General features: G+C 38.2%; 1 protein-coding gene across 1 annotated transcript in view; it reads right to left on the reverse strand.

Annotated features, from left to right (window-relative positions):
• Positions 1–7,528: 7,528 nt before the first annotated feature.
• The window catches only part of KCNK5 (potassium two pore domain channel subfamily K member 5), a 34,880-nt gene continuing 17,547 nt past the window's right edge, over positions 7,529–24,861 (reverse strand). Inside the window, exons 2-5 of the mRNA XM_052673785.1 lie at positions 15,881–15,992; positions 14,365–14,531; positions 13,233–13,401; positions 7,529–12,578 (exon numbers count right to left, since the gene is read on the reverse strand). Coding sequence (XP_052529745.1) covers positions 11,758–12,578; positions 13,233–13,401; positions 14,365–14,531; positions 15,881–15,992 — 1,269 coding nt within the window. The 3' untranslated portion in view covers positions 7,529–11,757. The remainder of the gene's footprint in view (positions 12,579–13,232; positions 13,402–14,364; positions 14,532–15,880; positions 15,993–24,861) is intronic.

Raw genomic sequence — 24,861 nt, forward strand, 5'->3', positions numbered from 1 at the left:
CTAATTCAGTAGAAGAGAAAATCTCCCTCTCTACTGTTTGCTGCTATTATGTATCTATTTTTGCTTCTCCAAACTTCTTACCCACCAGCTGGCATACGGCAGCATGTGTCAGCCCTCCTTCCTTGAAGATGAGTCTTTAGGCAATATGACACATCTCAGAGACTCAGTACACAACCATAACTGAAGACAGGGCCTTCATCTCCAACGGGAGAAACAAGGGAAAGCATCTTAAAGCTGTCACATTTCACCCTAACCCATGTTGCTCCTCTTTCCACTTAAATATCAGCCATACCTAAGCATAAGCCAAAGTAAAGGTTTGTTTAGCAGGACATTTGTTTCAGTCTGGAAACTATGTAGAAAACATTCATTCAAATTCTTCCTTGTTTGTGGTAACTGCAGTGTACAGATGCTGTAGAATGAGGGTCACCCCCATCACAGAATCTCAGAATCATGGCATAATTTGGGTTGGAAGGCACCATAAAGATCATCTAGTTCCAATCCCCCTGCGCTGTGTGCAGGAACATTTTCCACAAAGACCAGGTTACCCAAAGCTCCATATAAGCTGGCCTTGAAAGCCCCAGGGATGAGGCATCCACAGCTTCTCTGGGCAGCCTGTGCACATATGCCTCAGCACCCTCTGAGTGAAGAATTTCTTCCTAATGTCTAATCTAAATCTCTCTTAACTTAAAGACATTACCCCTTGTTCTACAACTGTGTGTCTTTGTAACAAGTCCCTCTCCAGCTTACCTGCAATTCTCTTTTAGGTACTGGAAGGTCACTATAAGATCTTACCAAAGACTCCTTTTCTTCAAGCCGAACAAGTCCAGCTGCCTTCAGCCTTTCTTCATAGGAGAGGTGTTCTAGGCCTCTGATCATTTTCATTGCGCTCCTCTGGGCCAAATGATCAATTTCCTGCTTATTCTGGGGGACCCAGATCTGGATGCAGCACTGGAAGTAGAATCTTACAAGACTAGAGTAGAACACACATCTTTCCCAAAGCTTTAGATGATGAAAGTCACCGTCCAGCCCTTTTTCTCATTCCCAAGGCTGCAATTTTGTGTACAAATACAAATGACTTTAGTGATTTGTCTATCCCTGGTACTTAAAAACCGGTCCCCTGCTTCAGTTCCTGACAAGTCAGTCAAGAGGAATACAAAAATGCAAATGCCAGTGGTAACTCTTCCCAGCGACACTCATAAGCGACTCCCGCTACTCATGATTTCTTCTTCCTCATCTGTAGTCGGTTAATTGGCCCCATCCAAAACTTTTCCTTTATGCTTCATGGCACCACAATACACTTGAAAAAAACTATGGCACAAGATTCCAGCGACACTCATGCTATGAACCTGTGCTTTCATGCATGACTCAGTTTTCTATAAATTCCTCAATAACACAGATGGTAAATATATTGATGGAGGCTTCTGTCTGGATGTGACATGAGACCCCATTTCTGCTCTCCTACTGTTGTTCACAGACCAGTTACATTCAAGTGTTATGAAATACACAAACATTTCCTGATATTGACCTATGATATTTCTAAAGTCAAAGTTTCAGCATTTATTGGAAATAACTGTAATTGGAAAAGTAGCACATACGGATTTCTCTAGTGTTTAAAAAAATTCCACCGTGGGAGTTTTCTGTACCCTAGAGACTCAAAAACGTAGGTTGTCTAGGTTATATCGGTTGCCATCTGGCTCAGTCCCACTCTTTGTTTTCAGTCTCTAGGCCATTATGTCTTTAGTAAACAATCAAACATATTTTGTTCTATTCCATTTCTTTTCTTCTGTTGAATTGTTGATTAGGAGCCAAGGGTTTATTTAAACAGGTGATAACTTCGCTGCTTACTTAGTGCTACCTGAACATAAGTTTTAGGTCACATCTACACGACAAAAGCAGTCCTGTCGAGTAATCTGAACACACAGCAACAAAGTGAAGTGTTTCTAAGGCTTTGAAAGCCTCTTGGAGAGAGAGAGCTAAGCTTTTCCTGTGCAGAGGCTTGCAGTGAAGTAATTGGAGAGGTAAAGATAATTGTGGTTGTGAAGTTGGACTGGGGAGCTTTGGTAACAGGGAAGCAAGGGGAAGAAGAGGGGTGACATGGAGCAGAAAAGGATGTAGCAGCTCACCTTAGACACGTACTCATTCAAAAGCTGTTTTGAACCCCAGTCTCCTTAACAAGTTTCCACAAGTGTGCAGGCAGGGCTCACTTAGCCCACTCAGTGGTCCATTCAGAGCTCTGCAGTGAAGATCTATGCCTGATCTTTCCGGTCCACATCACTGTGAGACTAAATCCACAGCTGATGATACAAAAAGCACAGCTGAAAATGTACAAATGCTCGAACTTCTTCCTTGAACCATGCTGTGAGCGCTCAGCTGGGTGCGTGGATTGGTGAGTTGCTGGCTGTCTCCTGTAACATGAGCAGTCTGGGCTCTGGTGCTCTTTGAGCTGGGGAAATAAGTTCTACCTCCTGGCTGTCAGACTGGACACCAGGTGACTTCCATGCCCTCCCTACAGGCAGCCATGATGCTCTAAGGGGACAGGGAATTGTTAAAGGATAGATTAAGAGGAACAGAGGAAAGGGAAAATGAAGACAACTATGCAAAGAGGAAAGTGGTGGGAGCCAAAGGAGACAGACAAAAGACATAGGGGTTCTATCCTTACATAAAAAAATGAGTTGGGTCATTACATGACTGAGTAGAAGATTCATCCTGAATCTTGTTATTGTTATTTTAAAGAACGGTCACTTTGCAGTAAATAAACTGTGATAACCTCAAAGCCTTTTCCTCTCTATCTGTGCCAGAGGAAGCTAAGTTTCTCCCAAGCATTTCCAAAACCACGTAATGTTTGAAAGTACAAGAATACATAGGGTCAGAAACTTCTAAATAAAAGTCAGTTTGAGTTTCAGTGCCTTTCCACCTTTTTTTTTATTGCACGTTTGCTTCAAACCTACACATTTTAACAGGCTGCCAGTTCTTTCCCACAGCTTTTGCAGCTTTCAAGTACTTGTGCCCCCCTAACATTATACTCTTTAGTTAGTGATAAACAGCATAGAATTAAACTCCCTCAAAAAGTCAGTATCACTTAGGTGGAAAATATCTTCAGAAAAGTGCTTAAAATTATTTTCCAGAAAATTGATTTCCTAATGTTTTGGAGTAAATCTCCCAACAAATATTCTATCTGATTTCTCAGATACAGTAGCTATGGATATCTGAATTCTTGTTGTTCTTGACATGAACTTTGTCTCTTGCCTTAAACAAATTGTTCCTTATTCAACAGCCTCCTTTTAAATTTGCTTGAATGACATGTGCTAGGATTATCAGTGTGGGTGCTGAACGTCAGTCAGACTCTCTCCTCCATTTAAACTCCTGTACAGGAAGAACTTGCATAGCAGTACTACAGAGAACTTTCAACCTGCAATTTAAAAATAGGTATTTACTTTATCTTGCGTTTATTTGATACCTATCTCAGTTTCTAGCATGGTATTTCGCATTAATTTAAGACAGAAAATGTTAACTTTCTGAAAGAATCTTAAAGCCTAGCTTGCCTTCCTTAAGTTCTCCTTATATTCCTTTCAACTAAGCCAACAATTTTCCACCTTTTATTAAAAACTGGCAGCCACAAAACCTGAAAAGAGGGCAGTGTTCCTCCCTCAACTGTCCAAGGCATCCTGCTTACTCTTGCTCTTGTGTTCATTTCCCATTTTAATCAGCAATTAAAAAGCATACCAATTAACTTACTATTTTTCCTTCCTTTCCAGTCGGGCCAGAGATGGGATTGGCAAAATTCCCAGGCTCAGAGGAATAGAAAATATCAAGAGGTTGTCTGTGGCTCAAGTCTTGATTTGTTCCTTTACTTTTCACTAACTGCCAGTGTACCACAGATAAGAAGCAAATATGAAGGCTGCCAGGAAATGACAACACAGCTTTGTGAATAAACTCTTATCCTCCAGCTTCAGACACTTGCGGTTTCTACTGCAACCTGAGCATGGATGAATTTCACATTCAAGGATGCACATATTTTTAAGTTATGCCCAGCAACCAGGAGTGTGTAGAAACAAGTGTTCCTCTGCACTCCGTTTATTTTGATCAGCGTAAGCAGGGCCCAACCCACAAATAAGCACACAAAAGGATTTTTGTCTCTGATCTTAACGGCATTAGGAATTAATTATGATACTTCCTTATACACCCAGAAACTTAACTAGATGATAAACAGAAATGTGATCAGCGAGTGCCCTAAGCTATAGGTCCATAAAACAGTGCAAAGCTGTTGACAGCCCTTGAACAGGATTTTTGTTCTCAGAGAAGGACTATATTCATTCATACTGTGTGGTCATTCTCCTTACAATTAAAAGGCATCTCGTGGTGTCACACATCACTGTCACATTCAAATAAGATTAAAAGTGTGTGTGAAAGTATTAAAGTACTTTTTTTCCCCCCTGAAAAAGTAATGCATAGATCTAATTTGAAAACACACGTGCTTCTGTTTAATATATTTAGGGAAGCATCCAAAAGAATTTTCCTAAAATTTATCACGGCAAATTTAAAAAAAGAATCCATGGGATAAAAATTCACATTGATTTCATGTAAGTTTTAAGACTTTCACTCCAGTTTCAGAATTCACATATTCAGAGTTTTTGTTCTGCTATCTCTATCGTTCCCAGTTCCACGCTGATCTGAATAGAAGGTGGATAAGGCCTATTTTCCACAATTTATTCATGCAGAAAACAACATAACCAACAAAATACAAGGACTGCGTTGTCACCATCTTTTCTACATTTTTCAATGAGCAGCTAGGAGAGACAATAGGGAGGCAACTCCCAACACTTCATAAAAATAATTCTAAAAATAAAAACCTGTGTGTGTTTTATACATAACTGCTTCAGTTCACTTTAAAAAACAAACAAACAAAAAACCTAACTCTTTGAATTTACAAGTATTTCCACTGGAATACTTCTCATACATGAATAAATTACTCATATATACAAACACAGATAATTACTTAATTAGAAGGAGTTCTTGCTGTCGGCTGTAATTGGAAACTGGGACATCAGGAGTCCTTACTAGCACATGCTACCTGACAGAGACTGCAGGACAGTACATTCCATCCCACCTCAACTCTCCTCTTCCAGTCTAACCCTTCTGATTTGCAGTAGCAGATTTCCCTGGCCAGTGAGCTGAAGTATTTTGTGTGTTCCATTTTGGACCTCTGTGTTCCTCTCAGTTCCAGCATTGTATCTATGTTAGGAATATATCATCCAAGAAAATTACTACTTGAATTTGGTTTCATTTCAAGTCATAGAACCCCTTGCTTTGACACTTGTGTTCCCACAAAACATCATCCCCCCCCCCACATAATTCACATCCTAACAGTCTGGTTTTCTCGGGAACTAAGTAAAAAATCATGTCAAACAGGGTTGCTAACGCATCCCTGACCCCTTGCCTGCAGCAGATGTTGCATTGGCTGCACTGCAGCAGAAGGTATTTACCAATGTGAAAGTCAAAAGCAATCCTTTAGCAAGCCCTGTAGGTATCTCATGCTATACAAGACTGATAGGTAATAAACATAACTGAGCAGAGGGGTAAACTTGGCATGGGTCTGCAAGGAAAAAACAAGACTGAGTGTTCGCTTCAGTGTGTCTATGATGGGTGCTGGGAAGAGGCAAGAATCCTCCTCACTATCACTTGCATATAATAATATAATATGGCAGCCTGGAAATTGAACACAGGGAGTATAGGTGAGACTTGTGCTGCAGCAGGGCTGGGTTTGCTTCCTCCCACCCACCCATTGCTCCCCCTTGTTCCTCAGGAACTGAGGAACAAAAAAGGAAGATGAATAAAGAGGAGAAAAAGACAAGGTCCACTGCAAAGCTAGGCAGGCTATGAGGAGGAGGCCAGCTAGTCTGCTTGCTGGTCAGAAGCATACTCTGTGGGATTTTTCTTGAAACAGGAAGAAGCCAAAGCCTAATGAACACTGTGCTCTGCCCAAGCCATTATTCCTAGATAATACAGTATTAATAACCTTACCAGGGAAAGCTTGAAGCTAAAGTTTAAAAACAAACACATAGAAAACTGCATGCTGAAAGGCACAAGATGTAAAACATAAACATAAGGCAACTCTTCCAGATCAAGCTGTAGGACAGGAGCCCTCCTCTGCCTTTCAGATCTTTGCGTAATTGTCAAAAGAGATTCAACAGGCTCTTCTAAATTTTCATCCAGCTTCAGGAAATTGTCCTATAGAGACTGAGGTAGCAGTCCCTTGTGTAACAGAGCCCCAACCAGCAGCTTTCTGCCTGCTTTATCACTGTTTTCACCTTCCAGAATTAAAGGCGTGAGTTCTGAATTTCCATGAACTAAAGGTTGCTGGTATCACATTGCACCACACATTATAAAGACCTATGATATGTGCTCAAATTCAATTTTTTCTAAGTGTCAGCTGGTCCGTGATTATATCTATTAAGCTATTACGTTCAGAGAAACCCACAGCCAGCCACGGACTGTAAGAACAGGCACATAACAAATACAGGTTTATCCTGTTTTCCTACTTCTTGCTACCCTATCTCCTTGAAATTACTAACTCTCTACTAAAATACTGAGAGCTGTCTGTGAGCTCTATCCTGCTGAGATCTGATAGAAATGTTATCAAGTACACATCAGACTATGCTATGTCCTACCGTGGGCATCATGAGAGAATCCCTACCTCCTTTTCTTTGGTTCTCACAGGCATCAGCCACCAATCTGGCATCTCTTCTTCCTCTCCCACTTGTTCTCTGCTCAGTGAGCTCTTCTGGGGACAGGGAGAAAATGCAGAGGTTGACTACCCTTACTCAAATCATGACAGCATCCACCTTTCCCTCCTGTACTTATGCATCTCCCACCATTCCTAGCTCACGTCTCACTCCTTTCACCCCGTTGCCCAAAAGCTGTCTTTACTCCCTCAGGCTGAGGTTGGCCCAGTTTCTGCAGGTATCTCCATCTCTATCATGTGCATCACTGAGTCACATTTCGTGACACATTAAGGCAAAAGGTTATCTATTTTCTAAGGCATTTTAAGGCCACTGCTGCAGTTGAAACACTGTAAATGCTTCCAGACCTGCAGAATATGAACAGTTGCTAAAATCCTTGTGAAAATTCATTAACTGACACTCAGACATTTTAATGGCTCTGGGATGAAATGCAGACAGCAGTCACTCCTACTTTATCACACTGCTGATCAATGAAAACTTCCTGTCTCAGTATACCTTCTGTGAAAATAAACAGCCTTGTGAAAAACAGTGCCATAGAATAAACTTTCCTACCTTCTTCAATAGCTGCCCAAAATGCTTGTTGTATTATATTTTGCTGAGCTGTATCTGTGTCAAACTACAGACTAGATGCTACTGAACTGGTCACCAATATTCCTTGCTTTATCAGCTCCGTATGCCTTCAAGCTCTTTGGAACAGCACCAGTCTTACCTGTGAGGTGCATTACAAATACAGAGACGTAAGAAGAAACTTCATTTCTTGACTGCCATTCACCCCATGTCAGAGAAGGTAAATGTTAAAACTTTTATTGCAAAATATTAAAATAAATTACATTTTAAAAGACTTAGCAAATATTTACATACAGTGTGATTCCAGTGACAATCAGCAACAAAGAACAGACAGGCATATTATGGAGTGATAAAGAAAGAACTGTACAAACTTCAAAAGCCATATGAAAGACAAGCTTATTTTTTTAAAACATAAATCCATCACAAATGGAATGAATCTCAGGAGGCACAAAAATTACAAGTCTACAATAGAATTCTTCGTTTTCTGTTCAGGTCAACTGACTTGTATATTGCTTTTTGCTCTCCTCATCAGTAATGCTTGTCTGTTTCTACTTTATTCTCTCAGTTCAACTGGAGAAAAATATCTCACAATATACAACTGTGTCACCATGGATCTGTTATCAATCTATGGTTTTATTTCTGTATGTTTTCTGAAATCCATTGCCAGCAACAGATTCAAAAAGCACTAGTTCAGAAAAAAAGTAACACACCACTTCTTATATTTCCTTAGCAATTTCGTACCAGTGTCATCAGATATGTCAGATTGCCTGTTGTGAGATTTATATCTGAAAAAGCCATCCTTCTGCTAAAAACAGGCTTCAATAGCATAGGACAAATGCAAGAAGTGTCACGATGTCGTGAAGGGTGAAGTCACCTGGCCTATAATATTAAAAAGGACCTTTGTAGGAACAAATTTTTGTTGTCATGTTTCCAGATTTTATTTACTTATTAATGAATTGGCTTATCTTGTTAAAATTAGCAAGTTACTGTTGTGGAAGTAGACCCATGCCTCAGATGATGCAACTGAAAATACGATCTACTTGTAGGCAATAATCAGAAAGCTTTCAAGAAGAGTTTTCACTTCTATTCGTTTTCTATATTGCTTTTAAGTGTTCTGTTTTTTAAATTAACTCCTCTTTCAAGTAGGAGATCTACCTCACCTATAAAAAGTAATTACATTGCATTAAGAGATCGGCTAATTAGTCAAATGAAATCTTATGTGGCATTCAAAGAAAATGTTTCCAGATTGACCAGATAAATAAAATAACTACAAAGCTATATGAAGTAGCACTGGGGAGTTCATTCAAATTAACCAGAGGCACTTGGGAAGCTGAATAGCTCAAAATCCAGCCTGGACACTCCTCCACATCACTTTTCTCAAGACATGGAAGACAGGCAGACAAAAAACTTCTGGCATAGCACTTCAATACTTTTGAGATGGCACCATAATTTTAAAAACCCTGGGAAATGGTTCAAATTTGTGGAGAGAGCCAGTATGAAAACTGTGTGCCAAATAAAACCCTCCAAAACACTGAGAATAAGCAGGGCTTAACAAGACCAATTGTGTTGGCTCCCGTGTAAAAATGATTTGTTTTTCTCCCAGTAGCAAGACTGCATTAAGGCACGTGATGGGATGTCTTGAGAACAGTTTTGTGAGGTGTTTCCCCAAGAAAGTTGGAATTTTGTTCTTTTTAAAATAAATTTAAACCATTATTTTAAATCTCACTATATATACATACAGTCTACATTGACTACACATGGAAAGGCCAAAGAGCCACATCTAGCTTGATAATACAAAACAGATACCAGCCATTCTCAGCTCTGGCACACAAGTGCAGCACTCTGCAACAGAGAATGGAGAGCTTGTGCTCCAGTGTGCAACATCCCTCCCAATAAAAGCCCAGCCAAATGTCTGGGTTGTATTATGTCTGTATTGAACAGAAATTTATTCACTTACTTTTTTGAAATGAAGATCAAATCTTGACTATGCTTTTCCATTTCATACAATTTCAGCAAGCTTTTTCTCTCCTTATTGTTGTGAGCTTAATAATTGTTGCTGAAACTTCAATCTGTGCATCAATAATGGAAGACAAGTTGGAGAACAAAAAAGCTATATGGAGTGCTTTCTAATTTTCTTTAAAAAAAAAAAAAAAAAAAAAAAAAAAAGCTAGACTTGCTGCTGTACCAGGTATGCCTTCTTACCTAACATATCTTACAGCTACAAGGTACAGCTGTCAACCACGCTCCTTCAGATATAAAAGAAGTTGAAGGAGGGCTTGGAGTCATTTAAAAACAATGAAGAGGTGTGTACATGGTGGGGGAGTCAATTAGAATTAAACCAGAATCTTCTTGATAGCATAAGTCAAATTCATCCAGCCACCCCTACTCCAAATGGCAATAACATATACAGTTGGATTTGAAATTACAATCTCCCTTCATCAATCAAATACACATTAACATCTGACTCCAACTACATTGATGCCACATTTTTGTCAGTAAGACAGTTCACTTTCTATTTGAGAAATCTCATATACGTGGAAGATTAAAGACAGAATAAAAGAGAAAGACAGTCCCTTGTTTCACAGTCATGACTTCAAAACTTCTTGTCAGCAGGATATCCAGAGTGCCAGTTTCCAAAGGAGAGGCCAGCAATTGAAGCTGCAGCCAATATTCGCAGTTATTACAAAAGTCTAGTAATTAAAGATTAGCACTGCAAGATTCCATATGCTGTTCTTGCAAAGCTAGCAAGTCTGCCAGCATTACACTGAAAATGAGAATGAGACAACCTTTAACTGTTCACTGAACTTTGAAAACTTCAGGACATAGAGCAACGACATAAATACAGTGAAACTATACAAAATAACAGAACTTGACATACTAAGGTTCAAAGGCCTTGGCTATTTTCTGTTCCAAGTATATCAGATATAACCATAGTCAGTTCTTTTTGCCAGCATGCAATCAAGAACCATGTTTGTGAGAGCTGTCAGGGTTAATGCATGGTACAGAAAAAGAAAAATAAAAACCATGGTATAATTTTCTTTGTAGCCAAAATAATTCGGGCTTAAACATTATTAAAAGAGATAAGTCCTTCTCAGTTAAAAGCCCAGTTCCAACCCAAATTACTTTCAGGAGTTTAGAGCCAGAGTCCCATTTAAAAAGTGACTTAAGTTCTTAAGTCACTTGATCATATCACAGTTTTGCACAGGATTTGACGTTGTTCAGCCTTCTTGAAAGTAGGATAGAATAACCATTGCATATGCACATAGGTCAAGCTTTAAAACAAATCGAATAAGCAAATTATAATCAACTGTTTCAAAAATCATCTCTCATTCAAGTCTAGTCTGAAGTACCAAGGCTGGGAGGAACATCAAATAACAATACTGACTAACACACTGCACAGTTCAGCAGTAGTGCTACAGGTCTATTCTGACAGACATTAGGGCGTTTGGAGAATATGTGTGTCTCCAAAGGCAGTTTTTTACCCTCAGACGAACAGCATCACTGAAACTTCAACTGCACACACATAGATACTGTATAAAGTTCATTCAAGTATTTCCTCTAGGAAATGGACAGTGGAAGGACACTTTCAACATTAAAAAGTTGCATCTTGTTTGTGCTCCTACAGGCTTTGATCAGTAGGTCCTCCAGTCTCCTTACTCTTCAACAGTTCTGGGGCTGAGTTGCAGTTTAGCAGCCCAATTGGTAAGCTTCATCCCAGATATTTCCTCCTTGTTAGAGAGCTCCTTCTCAATCCATTCCATGGAATTTTAAATATTAATATTTTATTCACAAAATTGCAATTCACTATAATTTGGCAAGCACAGACATATTCTAGACAGATGTTTTAAAGCTTCCTCCTCAGTCTGCCAGCACACCTCAGCTCAGATCTGTTTGTCTCTAGTGTTTCATTTAAAGTTTCTCATCAAGAACAACTTGTGGTTTCACCATTTTTTGTGGTAACAACGAGTACCTTTTTTAAAAAGCAAACCTCTTGCTTCCATTTCTGATCAAAGCGTTACTTAGATCCAGGTTTTCAGAGGTGAAGGGCTAGTGGAGTAACCGAACACATTTGATGCCTGAAACAAACTCTTTGCAACTGTGTAGTTACACTCCCAAACTAATTAATTCCTCAATGAAATGCATAAACGCAGAGCAGGTCCAGTGTATTAACTAGTCTTTTTTTGTCTACTTTGTTTAAGAACCATAAAATTCCAAGAAGGAGTCAGACTCCTAATTCAACTGGTATTTTACAAGTTTTTTCAGATAAACATAGCAGATGGGCTCAGAAACCAACTTAATATAGGAAAAAGGACACTGCAGGTTATTAGTTTGGGACTTGCTTTTGTTTTCAAAGAGACAGGAAAAGCTGCAAAAACAAGCTTTTCTCCTTGCTCTGTTAATTTCTTCGATATGCATTGATCATTTTCAGAAAATCACTACTAAGTTCACTTCACGTTGCAGCCTTTGCATTGCTTACTGTATTATATTCATTCATCAGTTGTTCATAAGGCACAGAAAGTTCTAGCTCATTGTTGGTAAAGGTAGATTCATCAGACGATGGGAATTTTACTAGGTTTTTTGCAATTTCAGGTTCCTCTACAATATTATCATCCATTGAGGATTTTGAAGTTTCCTCATCATCTGAGATATCTTCCTCTTCATCATCATCCTCATTTACAAATGTTATATTTGCATTCTCAAATATTAAGGGTCGATAGTCTCTGGAATCCCATACTTCACCTTCTTCTTCACTTATCCTGTCCAGCTGGTTTACAAACATGTTTCCTTCAATAGGACTGTCTCCAATACGTTTATCATGCAGATGTCTCAAAACATGACCATTTTGAATGTCCAGGGAAGACTCATCATACTCAAATGACTCTGACTTTGTGTAAGTCACCTGAGCATCTTTAATGGCATTCTGCATATTTTGTTTGGTATTTTCTACTTTAATAATCTTGTCGTTGTTTGTCTTCAGGGCCTTCTTTCCAATTTGCTTGATAAGATCATTGTACGTCTCTTCCTTTTTCGAAAGGAAGCTGAAAATGTTCACATCCTTTGAGGTACCCATTTGAAGGGGTTTTTTAGACCGAGGATGGTTGTCAAATGACTCCTTTCTTTTTTTTCTCCGTTTCTTGATTGCTTTGTGGACTTCTACAAACATACTGACCTTCCAGTTGACAAAGAGTGAAAGCCAAGCTAGTCCCAGATAGATCCACAATTCCACAAAGTATCTGTAAAGGGCATGATAGTTTGCATCTGGATTTACACCTAGAAAGAATTAAAAAAACAAGAACATTAGAAGCGGATTTGCAGCTGAGTTATTACCCTGAGAAATACTCCATTCCACTCTAGCAGAACCTACTTCTTAAAACACTGCTTTGTGAAGTGGTGACCAGGGATCTGAAACCCTCTGACAATGTTGATTGTAGGTCTCCCACTTCTTAGCTGCATGTAATGTGACCATTGGACTACAATGTCAAATGGCAGCACACACTCCGTGTGTTTGGAAAATTATAAGCATTCCCCCACTCTTTAAAATATGGATATAGGCACTTGAGAAAAGGATTCAGCATTTCCTGCTTAACTAGTTCGAGATAGCTGCCCCAAAATTATCATTTAAGAATGATATGCCCCTTTAAAGGTGCTTAACTGTTGTAGTAGATAGGAAAGCTTCATGCCTGAAATAAGAACCTAGGGAAGTTGAAAGGACTACAAACTCCAGAGCTTGCCTTCAGACTAAGTCTAGTAAAGGCCTTATGTATCTAAGCCAAGATGGAAAAGCCAATTAGAGCAGTACATAGTTTTGATTGAGTCTTTTATTCAGAAAAAAGTGTTCTGAAAAGCTTTTTAGAATTTGAGTTTAAAAGCAGAATTGCCACACTGTACATGTAGTGAAACAATACATGAAAAATAATTACTTACCAGCAACAAAATCTCCAAATCCTATGGTAGTGATAGTAATGAATGAGTAATAGAGACCTTCAATGTAATCCCATCCTTCAGTCACCATAAAGACGAAAGGAGGAATAACCAGATGGACCAAGACACCCCAAACAATGAAAATAGCTGTGCATGTAATTTGTGCTTTCCTCTGTAAAGAAAGAGGGAAGAGTCACGCAAACAAATCTTATTTTCCATTCATGGCACTGAGCATCATGCAACAGTACCAGCCATTTCAGATTTTGTGCTAGAAGTTTATAAGTCATCACTAAAGGTCACTGACTGCTGTGAACACAACTGCATTTTAGTGAATACTATAGGTGATAGGACTGAATGATCTTGAAGGTCTTTTCCAATCTTGGTGATTCTGTGATGTCCTACAACAGTGCACATAGATCAGAACTGTTTGTGCTGCCTTTCTCCTATTTACATTTCCTACCATTTGCCACTCATTTAACCTCTGCACAAAGCCTGCTTCACAAAGCTGGGTACACACATTCATTTCACCATCATACTCACACTTTCTCAGGTGCTAAACCTAGAAAATTCTAGCCATTTCTGAAACTAAGGCCTAAATCAATCCCACCCTGCTCCAGAAGCTCAGTTCTTGCATTCCCTCCCATTTTTGTGTGGTTATTAGAACTGAGATTAAACTCATCCAACATGAAAAACAAACAAAAAGAAAGTAATTGAGAACAAAATGTTTTTCAGCTGGTTCAGTGCATAACAGTAAAACGCTCATGCTATCATAAAAACCAAAGGTAGAAGCAAAGCAGGACAACTTACTTCCACACTACAGGAGCTTGCAAGGAATGTTTGTGAAACTAAAGCCTCATCTACACTGATTCTATAGGTTTCTCATGCAGGGAGATGCATGTCTTCATAGAAGTTATATTATTAAACATTTCCGCACGATATCATTTGCTAAAAGTTCTGGTAGAATTAACATATAGGATCTAGCCCTTCTCAATTATTTCTACACAACAACATTTGGGAAATTCATATTCGTAGCAGTCTTTGTTTATTACCACAAGAACAGGTACATTAAGGATAGTAAGCTTGATTTGTGCATCAAAAATAAACAGCAGGAAGATAAACGAGCAGAGGATCTTACCAGGCTTACTCCTCTTTTTGTCAGAAATTGGCCTAGCCTCTTGGCACGTCCTCCAAAGAACTTCCCCAGAGCACTGATCCACGTCAAGCACAGAGGAACTCCAAAGAGCCCATAAAATATGCAAAAGAGACGCCCAGAGGGTGTCTTTGGAGAAACATTTCCGTAACCTGAAAGAGATGAAGTATGTGCTTGGCCTGTTCTTGTTGCAGAGAATTCAAGGCAATTCTACCTATACATTAAACAACACTGCATGGGCTTCTGCTGTATCAGATGCTCCTTACTTCATCATATACAAGAACATTAGTCTATTCCAGCTGCTGATTTCCTGAATTTGGATGCCTTCCAACATTACTCCAGAAAATGTGTATTCCATTAGAGGAGGCTGAGAGAAGTACCACATTTTAAGTGCTCCCTGGATAGCATGCATCTTTTTCTTGACAACATGAGATAAACACGAGAAAAAAAACCTCATCCCAAAACCTCTAATAACATTTCCCAACCATAGGCAGCGTTTAAGGTTGAGTTTGAATCAACATTATGAAATGAAATTCACCCTGAAGTAAGCTTTCACGTGAAAGATCCATTCTGCACATTTACATTATGGCTTGGTGCCTTCCCAAGGTAAGGGTTTGAGTTAAGTGAGATGTGTGTTGTGACACTTCAACTCAGGCTCTAAAATCAGGAACCTAGTTTATGAACTTCTGCCAGAGTTTTCTTGTATAGCTGTGCTCCGGACTTCAGCTTTGCGTCATAAATTAAGTTATAAGCTGGGTATTGACAGCTTCAAGTAATAAATTAAAACACAGTGCTATATATGACCTAGAAGTAAGACTTCCATTTACACCAACCTCCAGACTCCTCTCTCTGGTTGATTTGCATTCCTGGATTTATTTTTATTTTTTTAACATTGTAGGTGTAGGAAGGGTGTAACAATAACTTCTAGCAAAAAAAAAAAAAAAAAAAAAAAAATGTGTAGAAGCAGATGGCAGATGATTTTCAGCTCTGAAAATCTGTATGTTAAATGCAGAGGATTTTATAAGCACAAGACACAGTCCTTGTTCTTTGCTTCCTTTTAGAGCTGGATTAAAAACAGTCTAGGTTGTTCTGAAAGCCAAGAACACTGCTATTTCAATAGCATATGAAGATTCATGTGAGCAACAGGACAGTTATGCAAAAAATCTGAGATGCACATGCTTTAAGTTAATATAAAGTTTTATAACGGTTTTGCTTAGGGATTTTATGATTTGTTAATTTAAGCATATTTATGAATGAAACTGCAGTGACAGCAGTCAACCCTAACAGCTCTTGAATCTTACTTATTAGAGAGAATACTCATGGGTACAGAAAAAGCGTAAGTGCCAAAAGACACTTTTCCTCTACAAACTTGCATATGAACACATGTACTCTATGCAACTCCAGCCATATCAAGTTAATCCAGAGACTAGCTTGACACAGAAATGGAAGTGTACGAACACACTGGAGCATAAGGAAAACAGTTAGCAAAGTTTATACTTACCGATCGTAGTGATTACAGTAGCAGCAAAGATCACAGCATTAGGCCAGTTCCAGTTGTTGAAAGTGTTGTTCCCAGTGATGGCAACTCCCTGATCAGCAGCATTTGATACAACCTGAAAAACAAACAATAAGCAACTCTTTACAGTCATTCTTGGGAAATCCTGGCAGCCTGAAACAGAAACGTTTCTGTCCCTCGGAGGTTTTCTCCCTTCATTTGTACTTGAAGAATGATCACATAAGTCCTTGTTTTTTGTGAAGGCCTGCCTAATATATTCACTAAATATAATTTTATGTAATTTTAAAAATTAGCTTCAGCTAGCAAGATGTAATACTCTGACATTTAAATAGGGGCTTTAATTAGAGATTAGCTCTGGTTTAACTTAAATGGATCTCTTCCAGAAATTCAACAATCCTCCCGACTGACCTAGCATTTAACATTTAGCATAGTCCTTGAACGTGGCTTAATATTTGAGACATCTTCAGAACTACTCTCCTTTTCAAAACTGTTACCTAAGTCCCATAAGACTTGAGTACAAGCAAGATGTCATAGAATCCTTGATAAAGACTGTGTAAGTAATGTTACCTTATGTGCTGCCCTTGGCAAAGTCAGACCATCTATACGTCAATGTAAATACATTTTTCAGACAAATTAACACTTTTGCAAAGTATTTCATGCAAGAGAACTCTAATTGTCTTTGAATTCAGTTCTTTTTCATCTCATCTTTGTATCTGCAAAGCATTTGTTTCCAGCATTTTGGGGAAGAAAGAGATGTTATTGGCATTTTCACTGATTTAGTAAGGGTGGTTTTTCAACATGCATTCAGGTCTTTGGGTGCTGAAAAATTATTAACTGTCTTCGCCTTTGGTAAGAAGAGACTTGGAAGATGTAGCCTCCCTTGGCTTTCTAGAACTTGACTACACAAAATGCTCTGATACAAGAACCTGATGATTTAGTACAGAAAGTCAAAGCTTAAATCAAAATCTCATCTTTCTGATTTAGACATTCTAGCTCCCTGAACTGAGAGCATCAGTTTATTACATTCTCTTGAAAAATCCCAAGTTATTTATATCTTTCCTCTGTCACATTGTGCTGCTGTTAAAGCCCTCCCAGGTTGCTCTGCTTTTTTCCCTTCAGTGTAAATTGATATGGCCAAACCAATACTCAAAGGCCTCATACAAATAAGTAAAAAGCCCAAACAGCTGATTTACAATATTATTCCACTTCTCACCTCTCTCCCTTGATAAGCATTGAACACAGAAACTTTCTCAAGCTAAATACCTTTTAACGCAACAGGTGAGATTTACCTTAAACTGGTAAGAATTTATACAGGTACATACAAACAGCCCTTCCTTTATTTGCCCCTTCCTTCCTTCCTACTTGATTAAGATCTAATCTTGGACCCAGAAGAGACTCAAAACAAAGTTCAATTGCTACTAGAAACATATACAAGTTAGCACAAGTTTTAATTATTCTTGAGACTTATTACATTTCACCACCCTTCCACTGTAATAAAAATGCCCTCAAAGAGAACATGCTGTACATATACAAGATGCAAACAATTTAATTAAAAATGCACTTTCAACATACAAGCTATTACAGAAGATAAAAGGATGAGCATTGAAAGTGAATAAAGGTACAGAATTAGACCTTTCTGCCGGGAAATTGAACGTATATGTAAGGCTGCCTGCAGTCTTTCCGTAGCCAGCAGTCTCTGGACAGAAAAGGATGCAGACAGAATTCTCACTCATGAAGTCATTCATCATAAGAAAGTAGTGCTGAAGAAATAGCCTTAAAACAGACTTGTTTGAGAGCAGAAAAAGTGAGCCACCTTCTTCCAAAAATATTTGAGTCAGCTATGAGAGACCACAAGGGTTTAGCTAGCAGAGACCAAAGTAGCTTCATTAATTCCTGCGGTTTGCAAACGAATTACCTGAAAGTCCCCAAAAACATTCAAAACACCTGATAGACCTATCATCCCTTAAAAGAGGACTTGACTTCTTCTATTATCCAGCAGACCTCTGCAATGTTATATGAAACATGATTTCTCCAGTTATTTTCCATGCTATTAGCTCACTTGGATTTTATTATTATTTTCTCACAGAGCAACTGATCTCATAAGAGACACACTGAGGTATCTGTTTCCATTGTCACTGGGCCATTATCTCATTGCGCTACTCCACCTTCTGATCATGAGCTCAGTTTCCCACTACGCACGTACAGCTACTTTAAGATCTGCCAGTGCTTGAGGTCTAGAGTTACAAAGAGGCTCAGATTCAAGGAAGAAAGCTGCTGGATTGATTAGCTGCCCTTCACATCCAGCCTGTAAGCATTTTGGGGTAGAGATGGCAAGCTATCTGAGCTTTATAAACACTACATTTTTACAGGCTCTCTAATGATCAAGTTGACTCAAGATTTACTAGGAATCACTAGGACTACTTTGTTAAATCTCCTATAACTTGAACAAAGGTGTTCACCTGAGATACTTTGGGAACATGCCACTTGCATCCACTCCACACAAATAATGGTATGACTGAGGAGTTCTAAAAACAACCTTAAAATAGAGAAAAGAAGCCTTGGCCCCAAATATATAGATATGTTCCTACCTCTCTTAGTTGTACTTCTGTGTCGGCTACTTAGGGGCAAGCCCAGAACAACGACAAGGTCTTCCCAAACTGGGAAGACACATGCTAAGATACTAGATACTAAGGTAAGCTAAGCTAAGATACTACATCTTCAAATAGCCTTTTTCCTACTGGCCTGTGTCAAAGTTTGCTAGAGAAAACCAGCAGCTTTTGCACTTTAAGTTGGCATCATTTCATATTTGGAGTGAAATTTGAGACACTGTATGAAAGGTTGTCTGGATCCAAAACGATAAGCAATAGGAAAACAGAGGACTACTGAGATACTTGTGGTCAGATGAATTAAAGAGAAGGAAAAATAAAAAGGCTATATGAAGTTGAGCAATTGATCCTGCCCCATAGACACCTTATCACGAACAAAAGGAATAGCCAGACACCATTCAGTGCCAAGTCTCTTTTGACGAAGCTGAAGTCTCCTGTGTTGTTCAAAGTATTCCTTAGAGATCTGACACACAACCGTACTGGTGGCTTAAAAGTTCTCCCAGTGGTATGAACAATTTTCTTTTACACACACTAATTGTTTCACCATAAGCAACGAGAAGTAATTGAACCATTAAGCCTGAAATGGTTCATCCTACTCTCAAGAGCTTTATCGTGTCTTCCCTACATAAAGGGCTGGGGCATCCTAGAGCAGACCCCATAAAAGCAATAAATGATGTGTCTGTTCAGTTCTCCTGAGCTTTGTCCCACTTCCAACTCCAAAGAAACATGAAATCATTTAATTTCTTTAATCTATGAGGTAAACTCTTGACACACAGAGGAACACTGAGAACTATTAACCTACCATGCAGATCTTCCTACAAAACATGGAGCTTCAGCAGCAATCTTATTCTTCTGTAATGATATCCACATCCCTTATGTAATTTGTAGAGGACCAAAAGCAGTACGGTAGTCATCAAATCATAGGTATGTATAATACTGACAACTCAGTCAAGTATAATAAAATTGTCCAGAGTCATAGGGGTTGGATTCATAACGATCATATGAAAATCCATATTGTTATTTTTAAATCAAAATAACAGGATTTGAGCACTGGCAATCACAGCATTGCTGTATTGACTTTGATTTCACACAAGGCATTTCAGCAGAAGCATAATCTCTTCTGCTGGTCAAATACAGATGCAAAACTTAAAGCCACATCTGTTTATATGCAGATTCTTTCCACAGTGTTTGAGAAGGCTACAGCTGTGATGTGATTCCCAAAACACAATACTCAACAACTCTGGTCATGGGTTTTGTTTTGTTTAAAGAAAGCAAATAAAAAAAGTAAACCAAAAAACTCTGTGCTGGTAAAGCCTTTGCAAAGAAGGATCTGAAATGTGCAATGAATTATAAAGGCACAACTCCAATAAACAAACCAGAATTCATAAGGAAACTGATCACCCATCAACCTCCAAGAAGTCCATTTAAATGCCAGGTAATACCAATGGAGAGGCTTGAATTCTCAGAAGTATGAGTGACATTCATAATATATGCATAGACAAAATAAGTTGTTGTGACTACATCCAGCAACTGAAAACAAATAGGAAAAGTGGTACAAGAAGTTGTATGAACATTTTACACAACTTGCAAAATAAAGAAAGGGCTTTGGATCTCTCAAAAAATGAATAAATACATCCATGCCAAGCAAAATGTATACCCTTTCTATTTGTCTCCTGTGGTTTTTGCAGTTACATAGCTACAGCTATAAAGTTACAGTAGCAGTCAGCTGTTTAGAATAATCAGATTTTATGCAATCAAAACATATTTAATTGTTAATGCTTATCTTTACAATAACAATAATAAAAAATGAGTCAAGACAGATCCATATTACAAGATCTGGCTCATGTAGATAATATTGTTTTAGGATTACATGTAAATAGAGAAAAGAAGTGCTCTCTGTCATTCCTTTTCAAGAAAACATTCGCGTGTGGTCACAGCTAGATTGACAGAGCTTCCTTGAACTCCTTGCTTAAAGAGACAATACAGACACCATGGCCAGAAACGTCCTGCTCTGTTTGGCATATTGCACTTGGACACATGCTTGCATATTAAAAGCAGCAGAAGCAATTTCAAGAGCACAGCCTGAATTTGTAAGTAATCTACAGCTAGATCAAAATTAGTATGTTAACAGCCAAATTAGGAATATGCCTGACTGGCAGCTATCACTGCTTCTCTATAGCTCTAGTTCATGGATCCAGTTTTAAAGCAACCAGCAAAGATTTTGTAAATTATTGTTCTGAAGCAGAAAATGTCAAGATCTGTTATTGTAAGCAACATTAGTTAAAGAAGAGGGGAAAAGAAAGAAAGAAGAAAAAAAGAATAGATTTAAGCCAACTGTCTCCACTTCTCTCCTTCCCCATGCTGATGTGTCCTGATTGAATGGAGGATGCTGCACATCAGAGAAAATACTTTCCTTAGTAAAGTATCTTGGCAGCAAGGGGTTTGGGTAAGGAAAGGGAAAGTTAAGCCAACTATGCAACTAATGGTTTTACCAACACGTACGATTCGGAGCAGTGTTTTTCCTCAGTCATTTTTCCTGTCTGGATATATACAAGCAGTGATTTTTGAAAATTTTCAGTTGAAGTTCTCCAAAATCTTCATATCAATCTATATATTTTTGAAGCTAAAATGTTTCATGCCAGCTTTCACTTTCAAAAAAAGTTGCACTACTAAAGGTAGTCATAGACACAACATGGCAGAGCTGCAGAGAGATTGGAGAATAAACATAAGGTTAAACAACCTGACTTAGGTAGCTCAAAAGGCAGCTATTCTGATCTTTAGTAGGGCTACTGTGTACAGTGAAATCAGAGCTCGTCACTTCTGGAAGACAGAAGACATTCTTCCAAAGCGCATCATCGAGAATACAAAGCAGCAGCACTCCATTTGGACATTTGAACATTTCTGCCAGCTATTCAGCATTTGGCACATTCTGTACTTAATCCACTTAGATTGGGTGTACGCAGCAAACTACGGTTGTAAATGTTCCCCCTATAGAATAGCTTTAAGTCAGCAGGAAAGTACAGACTCATGACTTCTGCCATCCATTTATTCCACCCCTACCAATACTGTAATGACAGGCTTATCTTGATAGCTCACTTGAACTCCTAGTTCCCGGCAGACCAAACAAGCTGGCATATGACCAGAGCCAACACAACAAGCCTTTCAGACTGCCTTAGCCACTTGACAGTCTCTGCAGACTATGGTAACCAGTAGGGTTTGGGATGGTTGACCTGTCATTTCCTTCTCAGCGTTATCTGCATCTGCAATATGAGTTTCATGTTTGTCAGGACAAGAACCACGCCAGATGTGAAAAGAAGACTTTTAGCTGAGTCCTGGATTTCCTACTTCACTTCTGTGGGGAATGGTTTGCGACCTTTTTTGTAGAAAGAAAAATAAGACATGTGAACCATATTGTCTCGATCTAACAGGCAACACCCTTGTGCCTTGCTAACCTGTGAAAGTTTTACTGTCCTTTATTGACCTATGCAGAGAGTAAAGTTAGAAGGTGCAGGATATGAGTCAGCAGCACCTGCATCAGAAGGATGGTGAGAATGAATCAAACAATAAAAAATCCATGTTTATTAACTAGAACATCAGATAACTACACAAGCCCAAGTCAGGATGAACTGAGCATATGCATGTGAATCTGCAGGTTAATTCAACTGCTGTGCATGGCATTTCTTCCTACTATGAGTCGCCAGGTTCTCTGCTCTGCTCTCATGCACATCCTAGCATTTGTGTAATCTATTTTAATGAATGTAAGACTCAAAGTCAAACGGAAAGTTTTAACAATAGCAGTCATCTATCACAAAACAAAAACTGAAATTCAATCAAGAAATTAGAAGCAGTAATTGAGGGAATAATGTTAGATTACTTCTAGAAGAACAAAAACCACAACTCTGACCTTTAGTGTTGACAGATGTAAACAATGAACTTAAACAACCACATACATTAACATTACCTGAAAACTAAAGAGATCAATACTGACACACAGGATTCTCTCCCCTCTTGTTTTTGTTCTAGCCGAATTCATAGCCAAAATCAAACTCCGGAAAGCAAGTGTTAGTCCCAGTGTTTACATTCATATATAGAGCAACTACAAATAGCATGAGACACATGCTATTTGTTTTTCCCCTTGCTGTCATATACTGCCTTTAAAAATGCTTTATTAAGTGTTACTGCAAGTAAAAACTTTTTTTCTTTTTTTTCTTTTTTTTTTTTTTTTTTTTTTTTTTTTTTTTTTGCATTTTTAAAATCAACAGTTAATCTTATAATACAGTTCCCATGAAAGGGCAAACTTTTGAAAGTTACAACTTGGAAAAAAGAAAAATACTGGCAAAATATGAGTTTACATACTTCCATAGAGGGTTTTCTTTCCAGCAATGCCAAAATTTAATCCTGAACAAGATTGGGTTTCCATACACCTACTGACACAACATAACAATGTTATATTCTCAATTTTCCATAAACTATAAGCTCTCCTTAGCTCTTCCTCTTACCCACTTCAATATATCAGTGGATTTAAAAAAAAAAAAAAAAAAAAAAAAAAAAACTTTTATAGTTGTCTTTTGTTATTTAAATTCACTAGAGGTGAATTCAAATGATCCACTGATAGCATGCAAAACGGAAGGGTACATATATCAGTCAAACGTACTGTAGATACTACATTTTAGCCAAGAAGATTGTAAAACAGGACTGAACTTGCTCTTTGGAAAAAGTTTAACTAATCTTGTTGATTCTTCATTTACACAGGCAGCTTCTCAGTGTTTCATGCTATTTGTGCAACAGTGCTTCCCATGTACATATTAATTGCAGATCCAAGACACCCTACAGTTGTTATTACTTTCTCTTCATTATGCTTAACTTTGGTCTGTCAGCAACTTGGACTTCCATCTAAGCATACCTTTTCTTACCTAATAGAGCCTCCAGCACATGCCACTTCATACAGTGCTGTCCCTACATCTAAGCCTGATATTTAAAGAATGCATGTAAATACATGCCTGATCTTCATTTTGCATAGTTTTGTTACATAACAAAACAGCAAACCAAACGGTGTTTGCATCTGTTCATTTAGAATACAACACACCCAGAGGGCCTTCTTGATTTACTAATGAGCTTGCTATGTCATAAATCTTTACAGATTTTTTTTAAGGAATAAATGCATAGTGGGGAAACTCCTGTTCTTAGACCTTTATGTCTTACAGTAATTGGTGTTTTTTTTTTTTTGTGGCTTTTTTTTTTTTTTTTTAAATCAGACTTGCTGGCTTTATTAGATGGAGAAAGAACAGAGTGGGTTGCACTGTCATTAGCTGGACTTTGAAATCACACAAATTCCAATGAGAGTAATTAAGTTCACACCATGAAGCTGGCCACAGATTAGAGTAGTTGATTCCTTTACATTTATTGACCAGCAAAGTAAGCAGAACAGGGTGTCCAGTGAGAGCACTTGAAGACTATGGTGGTTTACACAGTTAAGAATACAAGATAATACAAAACAGAAATGGTCTTTAGAAGAGGGAAAACACTCATAATAAGGGACTGCATTGCTGTAAGGGAACCCCATGTATGTCCTCCAAAGACATGACTGGACTTGAAGACCAGAAAGCGCTCCAGTCAAATCCTTACATATCTTTTGTCTTGGAAAATACTGCTATTTGTTGTAGTTCTCAGGAAGCTTAACATGAGGTTTATGTAGGTGTTCAGAACTGAGGAAGAATATAGAAATATCTCAAAGCAAACCAAGGTTGCTGAACAAATACGTTATGATGACTATGAGAAAGCGACAGTTCATTGGACAAGCTAATTCATTCCTATTTGCACCAGAAATTACAATGGGTTAGCTGGTTTTTGTTTTTTTTTTTTTTTTTTTTTTTAAATTCACAATAACCAGTATGCATAGAAAGGATTTAAACATGAACATTCTTGCTACTGGTAGAAAACCACTGCATACAGACTTTCAAGAATATAGGGTGTGGAGTTTTTCAAAAGCACCTGTCCTTGTAAGCAACACAATCATAAATAAAACTCAAGAGATTATAATATTACAAGTGCCTACTTTTATTAGGCTAATATCCTAAATAGCCATTCTGCCCTTGAAGAAGGCACCCTCTTTCCAATTATCCTGCTAAATAAAAAGGAGCTGTCCTCGCTCTCCTCCCCAAGCACTGATGGAAGCTATTCCTTCCCTGCTGGCATCATTATTTTAAACACACCATCAGTTATGTGTTAAACAACAAAGGAAGTTCTTGGTAGATTGAGTCTCGAACGAAACAAACTTACATATGGGCACTGGATTTTGTTTTACCTTTCTGCAAGTATAATGTGTAAAGGAACATCATAAAATAAATAATCTAAAATGTG

The sequence above is a fragment of the Tympanuchus pallidicinctus genome, unplaced genomic scaffold (genome assembly GCF_026119805.1).
Source record: "Tympanuchus pallidicinctus isolate F22 unplaced genomic scaffold, pur_lepc_1.0 scaffold1, whole genome shotgun sequence".
NCBI classification, from domain to species: domain Eukaryota; kingdom Metazoa; phylum Chordata; class Aves; order Galliformes; family Phasianidae; genus Tympanuchus; species Tympanuchus pallidicinctus.